Raw genomic sequence first — 20,714 nt, 5'->3', positions numbered from 1 at the left:
ATACATACTACTCTACTTATCTTACACTATAATTCCACATAGTCCCCACACCGGTTCAGACATTTGTCCCATCGCAGCAATAGATATGAGATGCCCCTGCGGTAGAAGTCGGTAGAACCACTCACTGTCATGCAAATCTTCACGGCTTTTTGCGAACTCACAACACCACCACCTCACACTTCTCAAAACGAGACAGCTTTCACCATGTGTAGGCTGCATTTCCCTGCGGATTTCGATGGGTCTTTGTCCCTTACTCCATAGAAAACGAATCGCACTTCGTTGCTCGTACGCCGTGGACACGTCAAGCAGAACCGCCGTCTTCTGCAACTGATAGCAGTGCCGTGCCGTGGAGCTACCGGGAGATAAGGCCGGTCCAAGAAAGGTCCACCGCTGGGAATGAATATGTTGACTTGGCATTCACAGCCGTGATTTGGCTAAAGAAAAATAGAAGCAAAGACTTTCTAATTTGCCCTCGTATATAGTACAGAAACATGGGTGAGTTGCTGGAAGCTCATGTTTGAAATGCAGCAGCGCTAGCTAGAAGAAGATCACAGCGCTTCTGTTGCGATCATCTTCGTATAGTTATAGAGTTGCAGCGCAGCTGCTTGTCAAATATGGTATATAATTTCAAATACGCCCTAGCTTTAAAGATGACTTTGACGTTTTCCCCTGTGCCAGGAACGTCCACTAATATCCTTCGCGCTCCAATCGGATATGATATTGTTACGGTTAATGTTAAACCGGCTTTATTCAAGGGACGAGATTGATGGTAAAGTCAAGATGGCGTCCTGAGGCTGCACCAGCTCACGTCGTCTTCCTCTTCTCCTCGCCCGGCTCATGCCATAGCAATCCCCGGTTGCCAGACGAAGCCCGCTGGGCAAGTCCAAATCACTCGGACAGCGTAGGGTGAAACCGCTTAAGACGGGCAACATGTACTAACTGGGTCCGGCTAGACCGACGACCAGCCGACGTCAAGCGTGCCACCACGTAGGTCAAGTCACTCAAGCGATCTACATTGACGAATGGCCCGTGCACTGGGGTAAAAGCTTTCGGATAAGCCACGTTTACATTCCGGAGTCCACAACCACACAAACTCTCCTTTGGCGTACGAGACAGACGGGTGTCGGCTGAGCACTCTTTCGATCGATCTTGCGATGCCACAGTACGAAGACGAGCGATACGCCTGGCTTCTTCGGCAAGACAAAGCGTCTTGGCAACAGAGTACTCGCTGTGAAAGTCAAACGGTAGTATAGTGTCAATGCAGCTTAGCGGTGAACGTGCGTAAAGGAGATAAAAGGGACTGTAATCGGTAGTCTCATGCTTTGCAGTATTATAAGCATAGGTGATGAAGGGGAGTACGTCATCCCAGTCCTTGTGATCGGAAGATACGTACATAGCCAGCATGTTAGTTAGAGTTCTGTTCGTACGTTCTACAGTGACAGTGACAGTGACAAGAACTTTATTGGATTGTCCTGAGGAACTTGATTGGGGGGAACCGAAGGCTCCCCGGTCAAGTTGGTCGCTCCGCCCACGACGGGACAGGGAGATGGTGACTCTCCGCGACGTCGCGGGCCCTCTGACGGAACTGCGAACTGCAGAGACGAAGCAGTTCTACGGCCTCCGCAACGAACTGACGACCGCGATCGCTAATGATCACACGGGCGGGGACCACGCCGAAGAATAATAAATCGAAGCAAAAACGTTGCAACGGATGCAGCTGTTGAAGATGGTACGTTTCCGCGTAATGGGTCAGATGGTCGACACATACGGTCACCCATCGGTTGTCGTTAGATGATCGGGGAAATGGGCCCAGAAGATCGATACCCATTTGTTCAAATGGCAGGCGAGGAGGCGGCGGCAGAGGTTGGAGAAGACCTGGCGGAGCGGTCGTAGAGCGCTTGTATCGTTGACATTTTTCGCAACTGGCGACGTAGTGCTTGACTGTGTCCCGCATTCTGCGCCAGTAAAAACGCTCCTGTGTCCGGTTCAAAGTTCTTATGAATCCTAGAGAGGTCACATCGTCGTGCATGGCTCTCAGTACATCCGTTCGCAGACTCTGCGGCACCACCAGTAGGAATCGTGCGCCTTTAACCGAATAATTGGTCTTGTAAAGCAGGCCGTCACGGACACAAAATCGACCGATGGCTCCAGGACGCGATGCGGCTACAAATAGAGGTTCCAAACTAATATCATTTTCCTGCTCTGCTTTGAAAGTCATCGAGTGTGGGAATGTAGAAGAAATGGGGGCAAAACAGTCATCAAAATTGTCTTCGTCACACTCCGTCGTCGTCAGAGGAAGGCGGGAGAGACAGTCCGCATCTGCGTCGCGACGCCCGGACTTGAAGGAAATAACGAAGTCGTACTCCTGCAGTCGAAGAGCCCAACGTGCCAGTCGTCCACTCGGGTCACGGAGATTTACCAACCAGCACAACGCGTGGTGGTCAGTAATGATAGTGTCGAACGGGCGTCCATAGATATAGAGTCGAAATGTGTGGACATCGAAAACAGCTGCCAAGCATTCTTGCTCGGTCACAGTGTAATTGCGTTTCGCCTTAGTCAAAGAGCGACTAGCATAAGCCACAACGTTTTCAGCTTCTTGATGACGTTGCACAAGTACGGCACCGATGCCGATGCCACTGGCATCAGCGTGCACTTCCGTAGGTGCGGATGCATCTAAATGACGCAATATGGGCCCTGACGTCAGCAGAAATTTTAGCTGGCGGAACGCGTCGTCGCAAGCCGATGTCCAGTTGAAAGGGACGGCTTTTTGGAGAAGACATGTAAGGAGGTACACCACGTCGGCGAATCTTGGAACGAAGCGACGAAAGTACGAGCACAGGCCCAAGAAACTCCTCAACTCCCGCACTGACTACGGTGCTTCGAAGGAGCTGACTGCCTCAATTTTCCGTGGATCTGGCCTCACACCGTTTTTGTCGACCAGATGCCCAAGTACTAACGTCTCGGTTTCTCCGAAACGACATTTCTTGGAATTTAGGATCAAGCCGGCTTGTTTGACACAATCCAGAACAAGATTGAGACGGCTGTTATGTTCACTTAATGTGCTGCCAAAGATCACTACATCATCGAAGTAGCACAAACAAATTTTCCATTTAAGTCCTCGGAGGATAGTATGCATGAATCGTTGGAATGTTGCTGGCGCGTTACAAAGACCGAACGGCATAACGTTAAATTCGTAAAGACCGTCTGGTGTCACGAAGGCCGTTTTCTCCTTATTGTCTGGATGCATGGGTATCTGCCAATACCCTGATCGCAAATCCAGTGATGAAAAGTAGGCAGCGGAATGTAGACAATCGATGACATCATCAATTCTAGGAAGCGGATACACATCCTTTTTGTGACTGCATTCAGTTTCCTCTAATCAACGCAAAACCGCCACGATCCATCCTTCTTCTTTACTAATATTACTGGTGCTGCCCACGGACTAGAAGACTCTTGAACAACATTATTCCGCAGCATGTCTTTCACCTGTTCAGCAATAACTGTCCTCTCTGTTGAAAAAACGCGGTAAGGCTTTTGTCGAATGGGGTGCGCAGATCCGGTGTCAATTCTGTGGCGAGCACGAGAACGCGGGAGTGAAGCCTGCTTGTCGCTTTGTGTGAAATCGAATACAGAAAGATGTCCCACAAAACTTGTGCGAGAGCGCGGCGCTCATGTGAGGGCAGTGACTTGTTATCATTCGTAGGATCTGCTCTTCAGAAATGCTTCGTTGGGGATCGCTAGTATGAGACTGCTCCTCCTCGCTTAGAACTGTAATGGAGCTGTAAATAATCTCGTCAAATTCAGCGAGCTTCATATCACGTGGAAGAACAGCAGGGACGCAAGAACAATTGAAAGCCCACAAATTTGAGGCGCCATTCACTACTCTCACGACAGAGCGTGGTACAAGTACATCTTTCTTTGCGCAGCTCGACGTAAGTGGCTGGACTTGCGCGTCAAACGATTAAAGGTCGGCAGCAGCGAAACTGACAGGGATACGTGACAGCGACCAAGGCGGTAGCAGCAGATCGTTCGAAACAACACAATAGTTTTTTCACTGGTAAGGATGTGTCGGCAAGGGTGGCGAGAAGCGCGCTATTCAAAGTAATTTCGCCTGTCCCACAGTTAACGGATGCACCACAATCCTGAAGAAAGTCAATCCCGAGAATCACATCATGAGTGCATCGCGGTAGTACGAGAAATTCTGTTTTAAGATCTTCTCCTCCGAATAAAACACTTGCAACACAAATACCAAGGGGAACTAGGCACTCTCCACTGACACCACGAAACGTCACACCACCATTCCACGCGAACATAACTTTCCGACCCAGCCTCTCTTTGAAAGTCACACTCATGATGGAAACGGTAGCACCAGTATCCACTAATGCTGTTGCAGGGATACTATCAATTAACACACGCACTTTGTTCTTCACCATCATAATAGGCAGAAGAGTATTCCGCAGAGACGCAGACTGTCCGGCGACCTTACCCTCCATCGGCCGCGCTGGCTAGTTTCCCGACGGCGGTGGAGACGTAGCACGTCGCCGTGGTGACGGTGAACGGCGTTGGCGACTGGTTGGGGGCGTCAGGTTGCGGTCTGAAGCTGGCGAGCCACTCCATCTACTATACTGACGGAAGGTATTCCGAGGTGGCGCGCTTGTGGTGTTTGCAGGGTCTATCGGCCAACGATCGTCATAACTATCACGTCCAAAATTAGGCCAAGTTGGTGGTGGGCCATATGTTGTTGTCTGTCGGCGCCAGCGACAAAAACGAGCAATGCGTCCTGAGGCGCCACAGCTGTAACATACAGGTGATGCGCGACCGACGTTGTATGCCTCGGAGTCAAACCTGGGACGCTGCGAATAATAAACGCGAACTTCCGAATTTCGATTCGTGGTGGTAGCTCGACGAGTTCGTTGATCGTGCGTCATGTCGTCGGGAAAGGTACGTCGGTGCTGTCGCACCTGATGGACTCGACAGTCTGCAACGCCTGGCATGGCAGACAATGCTGACACAGCAGATGCTTGTTCTTGTGGTTGGTTGGAAGCGCAACCAAGCTGTTCGACATCCGCCCCTTTGGTGTGTCGTTCAAGTTCTTCGCGGACCATTTGCCTTAGCTGTAGTTATCGTTTTCGTCAACGCTTGCCACCGTTGTGACATTTGCTAGCCTGCCAAACTTTGGCGTGATACGGCGCAGCTTCAAGGCCTCAAATGTGCGGCAATGCTTGATGAAGTCGGCGACAGAGGCGAGACTCTCCTTCCCGATTAAATAATTGTAAACATCCTCGGCTATGCCTTTGAGAAGGTGTCCAACCTTGTCCTCTTCTGGACATTCGAGGATTTACAGTCTTGCAAAGCTTCAGGATCGCCTCTATGTACGTAGTACAGGTCTCACCTGGGACTTGAGCGCGCTGAAGCAATGTCTGCTCCGCCCGCTTCCTTTTCGTGGTGGAATCGCAAAGCACTCTGTGAGGTGAGTAACGAAGCTGTCCCACGTTGTGAACGTATCTTCATGGTTCTCGAACCACACTAGCGCCGTGTCTGTGAGGAACAGAACCACATTGTCGAGCTGAGTCGTGGAGTTCCAGCCGTTGTACTTGGTCACACGCCTGTAGTGGGTGAGCCATTCCTCCACGTCTTCGCCTAATTTTTCAGAGAAAGGGCGGGGCTCCATCTGATGCATTCAGGCGCCGGTTGTTCGCAATGGAGCAGCCAGAGAAGGCTGTTGGTCGCTGCTGTGAGACATCGGGATCTCAAGTGGTGTTGGAGGCAGTCGAGCGAGGCATCGGCTCCGGCGTGGCACTTGCTGCAGCAGCTCCGCCGTCTTGGTCGAATTACTCAGCACGCACACCCCAAAACTGTTGCGGTTAATGTTAAACCGGCTTTGTTCAAGGGACGAGATTGATGGTAAAGTCAAGATGGCGTCCTGAGGCTGCACCAGCTCACGCCTTCTTCCTCTTCTCCTCGCCCGGCTCATGCCGTAGCAATATTTTAGGTGAATCAGCTTGCGTATGTAAATGGACAACAAAGTGTTGAACTAAAACAAAAGGCAAAAATTGGTCGAGAAAAAGTGGTGATGTATTTTTCCACTCATAAGAATGCTCGTTACACGAACAAAAATTGTCTTGGCAGTGAGCATCGTACATTTACATATGCTGATACCCGTGAAAGACAAAGACAAGTCCCCTTGTTCACGTCGCACCGCCATCCAGGAGAAAATGAGGTCAAAGCAGTGAAACACAGAGCGGCCCATCCACTTTGTGACCTCTAAGCAGTCAAGAAACTTGATTTTATCAAAAATCCTGCGGCGGTCATAACAGCGAGAACCGAACGGCGGCCACAATGGCACAAAAACCAATGGAAGAAATTGGGATGTAGTTCAGCCTTGGTGGACTATTTTCTTTCAACCATCCTCATTCAACAGACGCTTGAACAGAAGCTTCTCGGTGACTTCCCGTTTCAATTTGACAATGTAATGATAACGGAAACATCGTATAGATCAGGGGAAGAAGTGTTTCGAATGCCTGGTTTCCAAACCTTTTATTTGAACCATTCTGATAGGTGTGGCGGGGGTGTATTACAGCTGGTATCTGATCAAATTTCATGTAGCGTGCTTCCAGCTTACTCTACATCGACAACAGATTACGAAGTGTTAAGTCTAGAATCACACAAGTGTGTTTTCACTGTTGTGTATCGTACCCCTAGCGGCGACATTGACAATTTTTTTGTGTTTCTTGAAAGATTGTTGTGCTACATCAGCACAAATCACCTGGAACTTGTCATTGGCGGGGATTTTAATATTAATCTTCTAGTAAATACGCCGAAGTCTCGAAGATTGCAGATTATTCTTGATTCTTTCAGCTGCAGAAACGTAATTACGGCACCCACACGAATTTGTACCAATTCCGAAAGCTTGCTTGATTTGTTCATCACAAATAGCTCGGAAGGCTATGTACAGTCTGGTGTAATTGAAGGAAACATAGGAGATCACTCGCCCGTGTACATGATATATAAGGTTAATCGCGCATTTTGGAAGTACCATCGTTCTGAGCCACTTCAGATTCAAGCAATTAATAAAAAAACTCTAGAAACTTTTAGAACGGAAATTTAAAAAATTAATTTCAGCTCTGTACTTGACTGCACAGACGCTAATGAAGCGTATAATATATTTATCCATACACTTTTAAAAGTTTACGAAGTTTCTTTCCCGTACAAAAAACTTAAATAATCGAGAAAGATTAGGAAACCGTGGCTTACTGATGAATGCCTCAGAATGATCCGAGAAAAAAATTCTTTGTATGCAAAGTTTTTAAGACTCGGGATCCTGCGGACTTCACTTCCTTTAAAAAATACAGAAACAGTTTAAATAAATTCTTGAGCAATGCCAAGAACAGGCATTTTGAAAACGTTTTTAATAGAGCGGGAACTAGAAGTGATGTCGTTTGGCGTGAAGTAAATAAACTTCTACTGCCGGAATCGCATAATAAGCAGGAATTTGAGCTGACAATTGATAACAAAGCAATTAGTGCTGAAGAATTAGCTAACAAATTTAACGAACACTTTACGTCTTTAACCCCAAGCACGCATAACATAAATGCAACTTCCTTTCTGGGTACTCCCAATGCTTACACAGCTTTTTTGAACCTGCTGCACCAGAAGAAGTATACACGACCTTTATGTCCTTAAAAAACAGCACATCGCGCGATATAGATGGATTGCAAATTAAACCCATTAAATTTGTGCTCGATCATGTGCTTACTCACATTTTTAACATTTCCTTATTAAACGGCGTCTTCCCTGAGAAAATGCAACATGCCAAAGTGATTGTTATATTTAAGTCCGGAAACAAAAACGAGCTAACAAATTATAGACCAATATCTATACTTCCTGTAATTTCGAAGGGTCTCGAAAAGATCATTTGCGCAAGAATTAGATCATTTTGTGATAAACATAGCATTCTAACAGATATGCAGTTCGGTTTGCGGCAGGGAATGTCTACAGAGCTTACCTTGCTGTCGCAAAAAGAAATAATTTTAAACAACTTTGAGAACAAAATGTTAACTCTAGGTGTATTCGTTGACTTTTCCAAGGCTTTCGATTCGGTTAACTATAATACTCTATCTTCAAAATTAAACCATTATGGCTTTCGCGGGACTCCCCTTAAACTTTTGAAATCATATCTTGAGCACAGAAGGCAGTGCGTCGCAGTAGGATAAAAATTTCTTCAGCAAGAGAATTAACACAAGGCGTTCCACAAGGAAGTGTACTTGGACCGATTTTATTTAACATTTATATTAATGACATAACGAATATTAGTCAACATGCACAGTTCTTAGTCTATGCGGATGATACTAGCCTTTTTTTCAGGTCACTCGATATTGTGCAACTTACAAATATGGCAAATAAAACTTTAAACTTATTGCAAAAGTGGAGCAATCTAAACTCATTAGCAATTAATGCAAATAAAACTAAGGCTGTGTTGTTTACGCCACCACAACAACAAGTAAACTGCAATACTGTTCTTTACCTCGGCACAGAAAGGATAGAAATAGTTGGTACTGTCAAAACGTTAGGTGTAATTTTTCACAAACAGTTAGCTTGGGATGCACACGTTGAGCGTATTATGTCCACTTTGGCGAAAGCATGTGGAATAATCTGTCGATTACGACACATACTGCCCTCTAAGGTAAAACTAATGTTATATAACAGTCTCTTCCTTTTACATGTTAGCTATTGCAATTTAGTGTGGGGTACGACATCGCAAGCAAACATACGAAGCTTAAAAACATTACAAAAGAAAACTGTCCGACATGTTGTTAACGCACCGTTTGATGCACATACATGCGAGATATTTCGTGCTCTAAATGTGCTCCCTATTGAATTTTCTATGATTATAACCTAGTCTTAAAAATTAAAACATATTTTCGCTGTAACAACAACGTTTTCACAAACTTGTGCAACTTAGTCAAATCAAGGGAAGCGTTATATGATTTCCGAAAACAGAGCCAGTGGGCGTTACCTTTCACAAGAACAAATTATGGTTTCAGGCGATTGCAGTACCAGGTGCCGAGAATACTAAATGTGATACAGGCTTCCCATACCGAACTAAATGCTATTAACAGAAGGGCACTGAAATTTAATTTAATTAATAATGGTCAAATCTTACAACATTTGCCATTTATATATTTTTTTTATTATTATTCATTTTATTTTTTAGCATGTTCCAAACCTCGCTTTTCCATCGTTCCGCATTTTTTTTTGTTCCGCTGAACATTGCTGTTAGATTAAGTTGAATTTATGGTATTTTAAAGCGTTTTTGTTCAGGTGTTCCTTGTCATTTGTGCATGATCTCTTTTTTTCTTCCACTTTTTCTGTATACAGATGTATGCCTACATGTACAGATGCAAATATGTATAGATGCTGGGTTGGTGTAGATGCGCATGTGAATATATGTATACAGATGTTATAAATGTTCTGCTGTGAATATCAATATCTGCATAATATGAAATTGTTTTTGCACATATGTAACTGATTTTCTTTGTGAATATTCTGCAACTGTTTGTCAAAGACAGGGGACAGGAACCTCGTCAAGCTGCGATTGTGCAGCTTTTTGTTCCTGCCCTTGCATTTTCTTTTTCTGTGCAAAGGAAAATGCGAAATAAAGTTTGAAAGAAAGTTTTGAAGCGGCTCCGCATTACGTTCAAACCCGATAGCCCCCTAAATTATGCCGAACACGCTTGGCAAATGAGAGAGATCGCATTCGCGTTAATATACGGAATGTATTAAATAACCCAACACGTTGTCGAAAGATGGTCGCATGGCCCCGTCGTGATGTGTGAATGAAACAAATGAAAATGCAAAGCAGTATTGCCAACTGGAGATTCATTATCCTGCTGTTGGCAATGCAGAGTTCATGGGTTTAGTTGCGTGCATGGCCATCTACAGATCATATATTAATTCAATATTTGATGCTGCCTTTGGCAGCCATATTACGAGGGGTAATATTTTTTCCGTGTTTTACTTCTGTGTCCAAATATAGAAATTCAAAGATGTTCGATAGGGCGTGCACAGTCTTGTACAGCGTGCAAAGTATATCTAGTTTACATAGTACATTTACAGGTCGCCGGCAATATTTGAGAAGCAGTAAAATAAAGCTATGTAGAGAAATTCATATGTATACCTTACGGCAATAAGTAAAGAGCAAACTTTAGCTCGGGGGCTACGTGGGAAAGAAGTATCTTCTCGACAACGACTGCGTCAACACTCACGAGTTTTATTGCATTCCAAGAAAAAGGTTAATCTGGTGATTATTACCAGCAGGTTTTTTACTTCGCTAGTCGATTATTTATTAAAATGGTTGAAAATCGCACATTCGCCAACATCTAAACTATCGAGTTAACAGTTCTGTAACTAAGCAATAAAAATGATATCACAATTTTATCAGTGGAATATAATAATACCTCGAAAAAAGCAGTCAGATTTCATGCATTATACATCGTAAATACACCGCTATCATAGGAGTAGAACACTTGCAAAACCCTTGTAAACACTGCGACAAATTTAGGTAAAATATAAATTAATACGTCAAGTTTGTTCTAACGGATGCAGTTTGCAAACGGCGATATCTATTCTTGGTGCACAGTTACGGATTTGTAAATTTCGTGCTTCTACATTTTTCAAAGTTACCAACCTTTGGCAATTTTCGAAGAAAAATGCAGGTCCTAAATCAATATTCCGCTCGCTGTGCTCATTAAAATGTAACTTTATTTCTGCAATCAAACAAATGTTATGAAAATCAGCCGAGGTTTTACGTTAGAAAAGCATTTATGCGTTTTAAATGTATTTCAATAGGCTGCTGTGTCGGAGTTGGGCTCGAGCTCAAACTTCCTCTTCAGAGGAAGCTTTAGCTTCGGGCCTCCTATCTAAATACACGGGAAAGGAGAAATCGTTTTTCTCGGCAACCACTGCACCAAATTTCATCACGTTTGTTGTTCTTAAAAAAAAGAAATTGAAATCTAATGGCTGTTGCTTGCAAACTTTCGATTTAGGTCGCCAATTTACTGGATAAAAGTGACAAAAATCGCAAATTTTCAGAAGACGAAACTATCGAGTGAGAACTCTGTGACTCAGCAATCGAAAAGTATATCACAGTTCTGAAAATTGCACCAATAACACATCTAAAGCGGACAAAATTGATATATTATACATGGCTCTCAACTAGACCACTAACTTCTCAGTAGAACTTTCGGAAAATGCTTGTAAACAATTAACCAATTCACGTAAGATATAAATTGACATATAAAATCTGTTCGCTTTGGATGCACTAATGGATCCAGTCTACAGAACAGCGACATCTGTTGTAGGAGCAGTGTTATGAATTTGTGAACTTCGTGCTTCTATATTTTTCGAACTTACCTAATTTTGAAAATTCTATTTAAAAAAATTCAGGCTCTGAAGTGATATTCTGCTTCCAACAGTCACTAGAATTTAACTTTCTCCTTTAAATGCAAAGATGTCATTAATGTCGGCCCAGTGGTTATCTCAGAGAAGTGTGTCTGCGTTTCACATGTATTTGAATAGGCAGCATCGGAGTTGTATCTTAAGCTTGCTCTTAAGTTACAGCGGAAATAGCTTGAAGGCCCTGTATACATCAAAATAAAGGCTATTGTTTGCGATAGAAGACTCTTGGTATTGTGTAGCAAACGCACGACGACAGAAGCTGGGGCGTGTTTTGCCCGTTATACCAAACTGCTACACGAGAGGCTCTACGCAGCAAAGGGAGGGTGTCACTCTGCCATTTGTGTCGCCTGAATGCGTATTGCTCGATGTTATGGCAAGCACTTCATTTCGCTGCACCAGAGCCTTTCTTCCTTAACATGATGACAAAGTGCGACATGAGTAAGCACGTCGAAGTGTTTCAGCACCTTTAGGAACTTGAAATCGTCGCCAACAATTTCTAGCAAATGGAGACAGAAGCGCCGCCAAGCTTTCATCAAAATGACGGAATTTTCAAGCATTGCGCAAGAGAGATGACAGGTATATTTTTCACGTTCGCGAGAAGCGATTTCTTTGTTAGGAGTGTTCCTATGCAGTGAAACTTCCTTTCGATGCACTTTACACGCGTGGGTGAAACACGGTAGCGAAGCAGCGAAAGCACACCCGCCGCGCTTTTTCATCGAAGGCCGAGGTTCCCAGCGAGATGCCCAAGAAAAGACGCTGTTGTAACAGCACCCATTCGGCCTGTTCCCCTGACGTCTTCCCTATTTAATCCCCTAGAGGATAACGTCGCTGGAAACGGGGTAAAAACAATTATCGGATTTAACAAAATAAAAATGTAAGAAACTTTAGTAACAATATTCACGAACCTGTATTTTCATTCGGAATAGAAGTTGACTTGTGCACATATGCGGTGACTACGGTATGTAGCATTTCACCCAGTGACCTCTCATTGTGTTGTCACTTTCAATTTCAGCCTGAGAAACTCGCCCAAAGCCTTTTGTTGTTTGTCAAAGGATTGGGATTCCGTAAGTGCCTTCTTCTTGTACTCTTTCGTAATTATGTCACGTGGCATGCACTCAGCCACAGAGTTGATTTGTTGACGCATGGCCACCTCGCTGTACACGTGGTTGCGGATCTAATTGGAGGTTCCAGCAACCCACTTTTGTATGCGATTGCAGCCAAGGATTATAATCAGTCATACCGTTCAAACCCCGATCGGTCTGCAACGTTCGGTCTTTCTAAGCTGTCGTCTCTCTCTGCGGGAGAAGCAGCTCGCACCAAACACCGCCAGAGAAACGTGGTTTCAAAGCTGGGGTGGCGACAAACGATCCCTTGGTTTAGTAGAGCTGCCCTCAGGTACGGCCGCTAAGTGTTCCACGCCTGCCGCTACACGTGGTCATGCTTTCGGGTTACACGTGCGACCCAAGAAAGTGTAGGCATCAACAGCCGTGGCACAGTAATACACGAGCATTGTCTGTGTCACTTCTCTTGGCCTTCATAAAAATATATGAAACCCAACTCTTATCACTGTGTACTTACCACGTTTTTCTCTGATAATGCGACATAAGCATGTGCGACCAAGCTGCGTAGCATTTGTGTGATAATGTCAATACGATAATTAATGAACAAAAATTGATTACGTTTAAATATTTACTTTAGATGTTTTAAGTGCACAATTGAAGTAGACTACCGTTCACTTCGTGCGCAGCACCAGCTTACGCACTGTAAGTGTGCCGGGAAATGCCCTGGAGTTCTAGTTACCAGATTTCCGCTGTGTATTTTTGCACAGTGCAGGAGCAGCAGGAACCGCAATGCATTTCACTGCAGATTTACTTTCTTTACGAGGTCTTGCGATCCTCTGACGATGATGATTTATTGACATCCCCTTTCAACGGTGACAGTCACCGAGCCTGCTTGAGTTACATGCCTTTTATTCTAGCATTTTGTATACATCTCCTTATTCTTTGTTCTCATCTACCTTGTACCTGGTGCCTTTAACGGGTCCGGTTGCATCAACTTCTTCCCTGCTTTTTTTTTCACTCTAAACGTCGTTTGCTTATCTCGACTGCTGATGCTTCCGTCCACTTTAAACCCATAAGCGATTCTGTATGGTGTACGTTACCTACGGGTCTCGCTGGGTAAAGACCTTCTCATTTCACTGGGATGTGTGTCTCCGGATTTCTGCTGCAGCAGATGCATGCTTCGTCTTGTTGGGGATGTTTGCCCCGGTATGTCCTTAGGCAACTGGCTTGAGCCTCGTCTAACAAGCTTTGTGTTGTTGTGCAGAGATCTAATTTCTGTCTTGCCGTAAATGTCCGTCTTGTCCATCTCTGACGGCCGTTTGTGGTCGTCATGTGCGAGCTAGCCGAACAACACGTTTTTCAAGGTGCAGAACTTTCGTTTGTGGCTGTGCTTTGTGTACTGCCTTACTTCAATTTTGCAAATATAACATGTCCCCAGAAGTCATTGGTTAGAATCAAATTAGGGATCTTTTAATTAGTAATCTAATGTGCGGCGCTAACTATAAAGCTTTGTCAGTAAAAATTATTCCATTTACTGGCGTCCAAATTTTGATCTGATACGGTCTTCGCACAAGCACGCGGTGTCTTGCAGCGATAAATTCTTTTTTCATGTGAACAGATTTTTGAGAAATCAAGTTTGAGCGATGCAAGGAGGCTTTCTTTTTGCGAGGAGACACGAAAGAAAGCAAAAGCTGCAGAATGCTCAAATAATAATAAAAACAAATACTAGAAATAACAAGATGCATGAAAAGAAAATGGAGGCGCATCCTACAGTATTGCGGGAATATAACTAGCAGACGGCATGTAGCAGGAGATCAGACCAACACGGTTGCAAAATTCTAGGAGTGGAAAGGCAAAACCGCGTAGTGTTGGAACAATCAAATAAGGCAAGCTATAGAGGAGCGTAAGCAGGCGTCTAGGGATCACAGAGAAGCCAGAAAGTTGAGATTACACGAATAGGAGGTGTTGTGAGATGGAGGAACTACCGGGATAAGAAAGGGGCTGCGAGTCGACTAGTGCGGGAAAAAAAAACACGTATGAGTAAGCGTTGGGTGCATGACATTCTCGTAAAAGAGAAAGGCGCACCAAGTTGATTCTGAAACTATGTCAGGGTAACATCTTCGAAGTAGACTACGCGCTGTAGTACACAAGAGACGTAATTAGTGATAGCTTTGGCGAGAAAGAACGCGTACTGCGCACTCAACCAAATATTGCAACAAATAGCAAGAGCCTAATGTATAAAGCTTTAGCTGAAAAAAATGCGAAAGGAAATTACTCTAATAGCACATCAACGGTACCTGATGAAATACCAATACAGCTGGGTCCAGAGAGCAAGGCACGGCTGATTAGTACCACTAAGCAAGTGATTAAAAGAAAGAAAATTCATATTGGGTGGCATGAAAGCAGGAGGAGCTTTATCTATACAGGCAAGAATGATAATGATAATGATATTCGTTCTAAATACGTGTGGCGATCTCACTGCCTACAATTAATAAATTTCAATATGTGCCGGACAATAACTAATTATTGAATTAATTAGTGAACGTTAGTTATTTCGTTTAATATGTGTTTCGATTTTTGGTGCAAGTAATGTCCGCCTCTCTGAAGAACCCAGCTCAAGGACTAGAATTGTGGTATCGTAACAGGCGATTTTTAAAAATCCCATAAAACTGAAAAATGATCACCCCGTATACTAGCCACCGTCTGCTGTGCGGCAGACGAGGAGAAGAGCAGACGACCAAGCGCAGATGATGACAAGCACACGATGAGGAGAGCTACTGCACATATGCAGTGAGCCTACTGGTGATATTGGTTGTTGACTTCTAAAACTGTTTTCTCGCTTCAGACAAAATGTGCTCTAATAAAAACTTCTAAATCGCAAGCTAAGAGGTCGGTGCGGATGTGGAGCTATCTGACATTCTTATCTGGAGGGCCTTAATGCTTAAATTTGGCTTGAATATCACAAAAAATTCATTTCTAGTCAAAATTGCAGGTATTTTTCTCCAAAAATATATTTATGATCAATTCCAAAATATTTTTGGCATATACTATAGCAAAAGGCAAAAATGGAGAAACATTATGGTAGCTAAAAAATAACGCAGTTTATGGAAAATATTTCTGAAAACGCAACCTTTATTGCTTTTTACTGAGCGAAATAAACAAGGAAAATTCTAAAATGCATTGAATTATGACGTCATATGAAAGAAGAATGCTAATACAATGCTCTAAAATAAACCTTATTATTGAACCTAGTTTGAGACCTGATTAAAAAATATGTACCTCCAATTAACTTTGGCTTCTTTGTGGAAATTTCAAGGACTGCTCACGTGATCAAAACATTTTTGCAACAAAACTACTTTGGTGAAACCTTATTAACACAATAGCCATCTAGTCCAATGTTTTTCAAGAAAATCAATTATGGTCACTTTTGGTGTCTGGGAAGTTTCGCATGGAATTACCCACCTTACGATAACGACAGAAAATGACTGGAAAGCAGTGGCTTTGTCTCACATCCGTAGCGGGTCGTGGGTTTCAGAGTCTCCTACTAGCAGGCAGTACGTGGGATTTCGAATACGTGTGCCAAGGAAGTGACATAGGTTTCACTTTGAGCACAGAAAAATAAGGAATTACGATATTCAATGAAGGCGCGCGTAATGGCGTGGTAGCAATTCAACACAATTCATGCGCATAGTCAAGGAATGTGGAATACCACGATATCCACCCAACAAAAACCGTAGGGGGCTTCCACCTTCTAGAAGTGCTGGGATTCAAAAACTGATAGAATCATTAACTGGCGTGTGATCAAGATCAAGCAGGTTTTTAAAAATCTGTGGCGAATTAGCGCTAAATGCGAGAAAAATATGTTAGCATTACGTCGCACCTCTTTGAGCTCCCGCATCCATGGTTTAAGCCGCGTTCGCCACACTACAAGGGGCTCCCTCGACACAGGTCTTCGAGGACCGAAGTGCAACTCATGGTGCTCAGGAGCCGTCAGTTGCGCTCTACACCACGTGACCGGCTTCGCACACTTTGACATTTCTAATGCTAACGCATAAAAAATCCTGGAGTGGCAGCTCCCACTGATTATGACCAGCGCTTGCGCCTACTTTATCTTTGAAATCAGGCTAAACTAGATTGAGAAGAGTACCACTTGAACTGTTCTTGCTTTGGTTATATAAGTTGTAGCTTAACTGGGAAATAAAAGCTTGTTGTTTCGGCCTAAAATGTGTAGCTACAGCTGAGTATTGATATCATGATCTTTCGTACAATTCGGCAAGACATTCAAATTTCATCCTGAACCAGTGACACAGACAGACACATAGAAAAGGATGTGTACGGCAAAATTGGCCGCGTGAAAGCCAACAAAAGTGAGAACACTTTCTGTTCTCCGCCACATGCTAGCGTTAATCGATGTCCCTAGTAAGAGAGCGGGCTTCACCTTGACGGCGTCATCTCTACTCGCAATTTTTTTAAACCTCCGTGGTCGAGATTAGCGAGAGACGTTTAGAGTGGGACGGAAATAACAGGAAAGAGATGGATTCATTCGGGATTGTTACAGGCGTCGGTGCAATGTAGAGGTAGTAATAAAGAGAGAAAAGATGGGCAAAGTACTTGGCTCCAATAGCTCTTTGTGGCCATTTGTCGCCAGGCTGCCAATAGAGAGCACACGGCGCCTGTGTCGCTGCAACGTCCGGGGGCCGCATGTTTCTCTCGCACCCGTTGTCCTTCGGGAGACCAAAACATGGCGACGGGCCCGCTTCCATCCATGAAACGCGCACTGCACGCGTCGCACTTTGACCGCCGTTTCCATAGATCCTAAAAGTAGTTGGTGACTAGGAATACCTATAGAAATATTGTGAGAATCCACTAGCTAGATCCATGTCTGCGATTGTATGCGACCTGGAATGCAGGATTACTTGTGTTCGTTATATCGTTAATCATTACACCCGCACCAAAGTGGTTGGCGAGAAAAAGTGATTTGATGTCCACTGGTTATAGTGCTCGATAGCTTTGCTGAAACACAGCTTAAGCGTGGTGGAGCGCCTGTGGCAGTGGACGATTTGCGCAGTGCCCTCCCCCCGCTGCAGGAGGGAGAATGTCCGTTGTATGGCACCCGTCATTCTTTGCTCAAGCACTTTGCGTGGGCCTCGTGAATAAAAAAAACTGATGCTGCAAGCAGCGTCCAGAGCCACAGCTCGATGCAATTAGACGCATGCACCGGAAACACTCGCTCACGTTCAAGTGAGCACCCTCGGGCCTCGTTCCAGCCGCCGCGAAAGTGGTTGCAGCTAGCGCTTTCATGTGCTGCACGACGTATCGCCTTCAGCCGAATGCCCTACCTTCGTATTCTTTCCAGGTCGTCAGGGTTGTTTCATTGTTGACTGTAAATAGGTCGCCATGCCGCTGTCGTCACACGTTTTCCCACTCGGCGTTGCGCCATCTAACACATCGCAAAACCCGAAACAGCGCTAGACAGCCTGCGACCTGCAAAATGCTTAGTGTAAGACTCATTCTCGCAGTTTGTGAGATATGCATATTATTTTTCACGTTGACTCCAATAATTAAGCGAGGAGAACTTGTTTAGGGGATTGGTGCTTACAGTTAACGCCTACAACCAACACCGATGAAGCCAAGCTTGGTCAGTGCCTGCAAATGAATCTGTTTAACAAATGCACTTGAAATACTGTTGAAAAAGTGCTTGCATTGGTCCTCCTATATAAGGATGTTGCCGACCTTGCAGTGACCTCTATCACCTTGCCTGGTGTGGAAAGACAGAGAACCTTTTCCGGAGGCGACCACAAAATGCTGGGCGCCGTGGGCCGGCGACACACCCTCTCGATGGAGGACTACGACATACCTCGGACGAGAAGGACCTCGCTCACTGCTGTACAGAAATAAGGGCGCCGCCGAAGCACTGCTGACCGAGAGCGCGGAGGACATTCATTTGACCTTTCTTTCGGGTGCTTCCTTCGGCAGTGCTTAATTCCATTCTCTGTGGGCGGCAAGCGTGCCAAAGTGCGCCATTAAACGACCCGGAAAGCCCGACAACAGTTTACTACGAGTCCCGTCAGGTAGCGGTGGGCAATCGGAGACCGTTGAGCAGCCCTGCGGTAAATGGACGGGACGACACCCTTTGTAGGCCTGCATGCTTGTGTGTGTCCATCGATGTTCCCCGCCCGCCAGCGCGCTTTCCTTTCTCCGTGTTGCACTCAGTGCCAAGGCTGTCTCGAGCTCGGCCACTTCGTGGAGGCAAGCTGTCGTCTTACACGAGAGGGGAAGAAAGAATGGCTCCTATCTGTGTGTAGATGCTTACCCCTCCCCACTCTGTAGCCGTCATACACGAGGCGCGTGTTGTATCACCAGTCTAGGAATCCACTGTACCCGTACGGCGGCTGTCGCAAGGTAGATTCTCCCGCGCATGCGCACTATACATGCAAACACTTGTTGGTGGCATTCTTTCTGTGCGCGCTCTGTCCTTTATAATCAGTGTTTGGCTGCATTCATGCTTCACAGGTAAGCGTAAAGACGTGGTAGAAACAAGTGGCTACACTTTTCTTGTAATTATCTAGTTAAGCCTACTACGACTGGCAACATCATCTCCTCCAGCGCTTTTATGAACAGACCCTGTAGTTATTGCTGCAGTACAAGGTATTATCTGTATTATTAGTGCAAGTTGCAGTCAAACAATAAAAAGTATACAAGTTGGAATAAATTGGACTCGTGTTTCCTTCATGGCGGGGGAGGGGCGGCGACAGCTGTGTAACTCTTGCGCTTTTTCCTCCATCTTCACGTCCACGAATACAAGGTGTCTTTTTTTTCGTTTTTTTTTTCCGAAGGTCAAATTTTTTTTTAATTGCTGCGGCAGATAGCACAAGTCTAACAGTTGATGAATTACTCGATGCGGAGGGCATAATTTCTACGTGAGATCTTAATTCCTAATTAAATAATTAGCATAATTATCCTATTTCGTGACTTTATAGCACATATTACATCTACGAGTTATAGCCGCTGAGCTTGCAAGGCGTGTCCACTTGGAACGTATTCCTTTGACTGCACCAGTTTTGATATATTCATTTTCAAAGCGTCAGACGAAGTAAAGTTAATAAGAAGTTTATTTGACTATCACATCATACATTATGATACAAGGGGACCGAAGTAAAAGCTGTCTTTCAAAAGCTTGACAGAGCAACGACCCCTTTTTTTGCAGTAGCATACAAAGTGACATAAAAAGGAGATACACAAGAAGAAAGACTGCACACGGCGGTCACGTTCCACTACAGAACAATACATAAACATGTTACATAAAGGCTGCATCTGGCACATAAATTGTTTTTAAAAATAATTAGGCCATACACACATGGCAAAAGAAACGAAGGATTCTAATAGTTTACACGATGCAATGACATGGCAAAGACACTTTAACAGAAAAACATAGGAATAACATGGAGCAATACCATAATTCTGTAAAGCGATTGGGGCTTTCGTTGCATAAAGAAATAACCAAGAAACGTTTAGGACAGAAAGTAAGCCAAGAGTGTCCGAAATTTGACACATAGCGGTGCTACATTCTGTCTCAATAGGTCATTAAGAAGTCGTGGAAGCCGGTGTTCTAACGTTTGTAGACCATATGTTGTTCGAAATGTTTTAATTTCCCACATGCACTTATTTCCTGTATTGTAGTTTTGTTCGCGCTTTCTCAGGCCTAAAGGAGTTTCATTAAAGGATGTTTTATTTTAATGTTCTTGTTCAAGTGTTCGGCTGAGGCGATAGTCATAGATTTCTGTTATTGGAGCAATTTTCTGTTCTGAAAATATTTATCTTGTGTGATGTAACCTCGGTAATTTCTTAACAATCCGCATTGCTTTTTTGTAATAAAAGTAATTTGTTCGGGCTTGCCTGTCTTGTAGTTCCCCAGGTAAGGCTGCAATAGTTAAGGCGAGAATGAAATAAAGAGTGATAAACTAACATCATAACACAAGACGGTAAGATATCACGGTTGCGATAGAGCGGACCAATTATTTGTGACAACTTGGAAGTAATGTGGGCCACATGATCGTCCCAGGATATCTCCTGTTTAAACAGAACGCCCACAGTTTTGAGCTGTGGTACTATTTCCAGAATAACAGAACAAAATAATATGCGGATAATGAATACCTTCTTCCGCAAGCGGGATAGCCGAAAGTGGACGTGGAGGAG

The 20,714-nt window shown here is 44.3% G+C and overlaps 1 protein-coding gene across 3 annotated transcripts in view; it reads left to right on the top strand.

The window, feature by feature from the left end:
* The window catches only part of LOC139054432 (uncharacterized protein ZK1073.1), a 337,898-nt gene extending 318,668 nt beyond the window's left edge, over window positions 1-19,230 (top strand). For all 3 annotated transcript variants that reach the window (XM_070531383.1, XM_070531381.1, XM_070531380.1), the window contains 2 exons: window positions 12,470-12,521; window positions 18,259-19,230. In XM_070531383.1, the coding sequence (XP_070387484.1) occupies window positions 12,470-12,521; window positions 18,259-18,416 (210 nt within the window). In that variant the 3' untranslated portion in view covers window positions 18,417-19,230. The remainder of the gene's footprint in view (window positions 1-12,469; window positions 12,522-18,258) is intronic.
* The last annotated feature ends 1,484 nt before the right edge of the window (window positions 19,231-20,714 follow it).

Source organism: Dermacentor albipictus, chromosome 1 (assembly GCF_038994185.2).
Source record: "Dermacentor albipictus isolate Rhodes 1998 colony chromosome 1, USDA_Dalb.pri_finalv2, whole genome shotgun sequence".
Taxonomy (NCBI): domain Eukaryota; kingdom Metazoa; phylum Arthropoda; class Arachnida; order Ixodida; family Ixodidae; genus Dermacentor; species Dermacentor albipictus.
The sequence above is the reverse complement of the archived record's forward strand: the minus strand, read 5'-3'. Positions and strand labels throughout refer to the sequence as shown.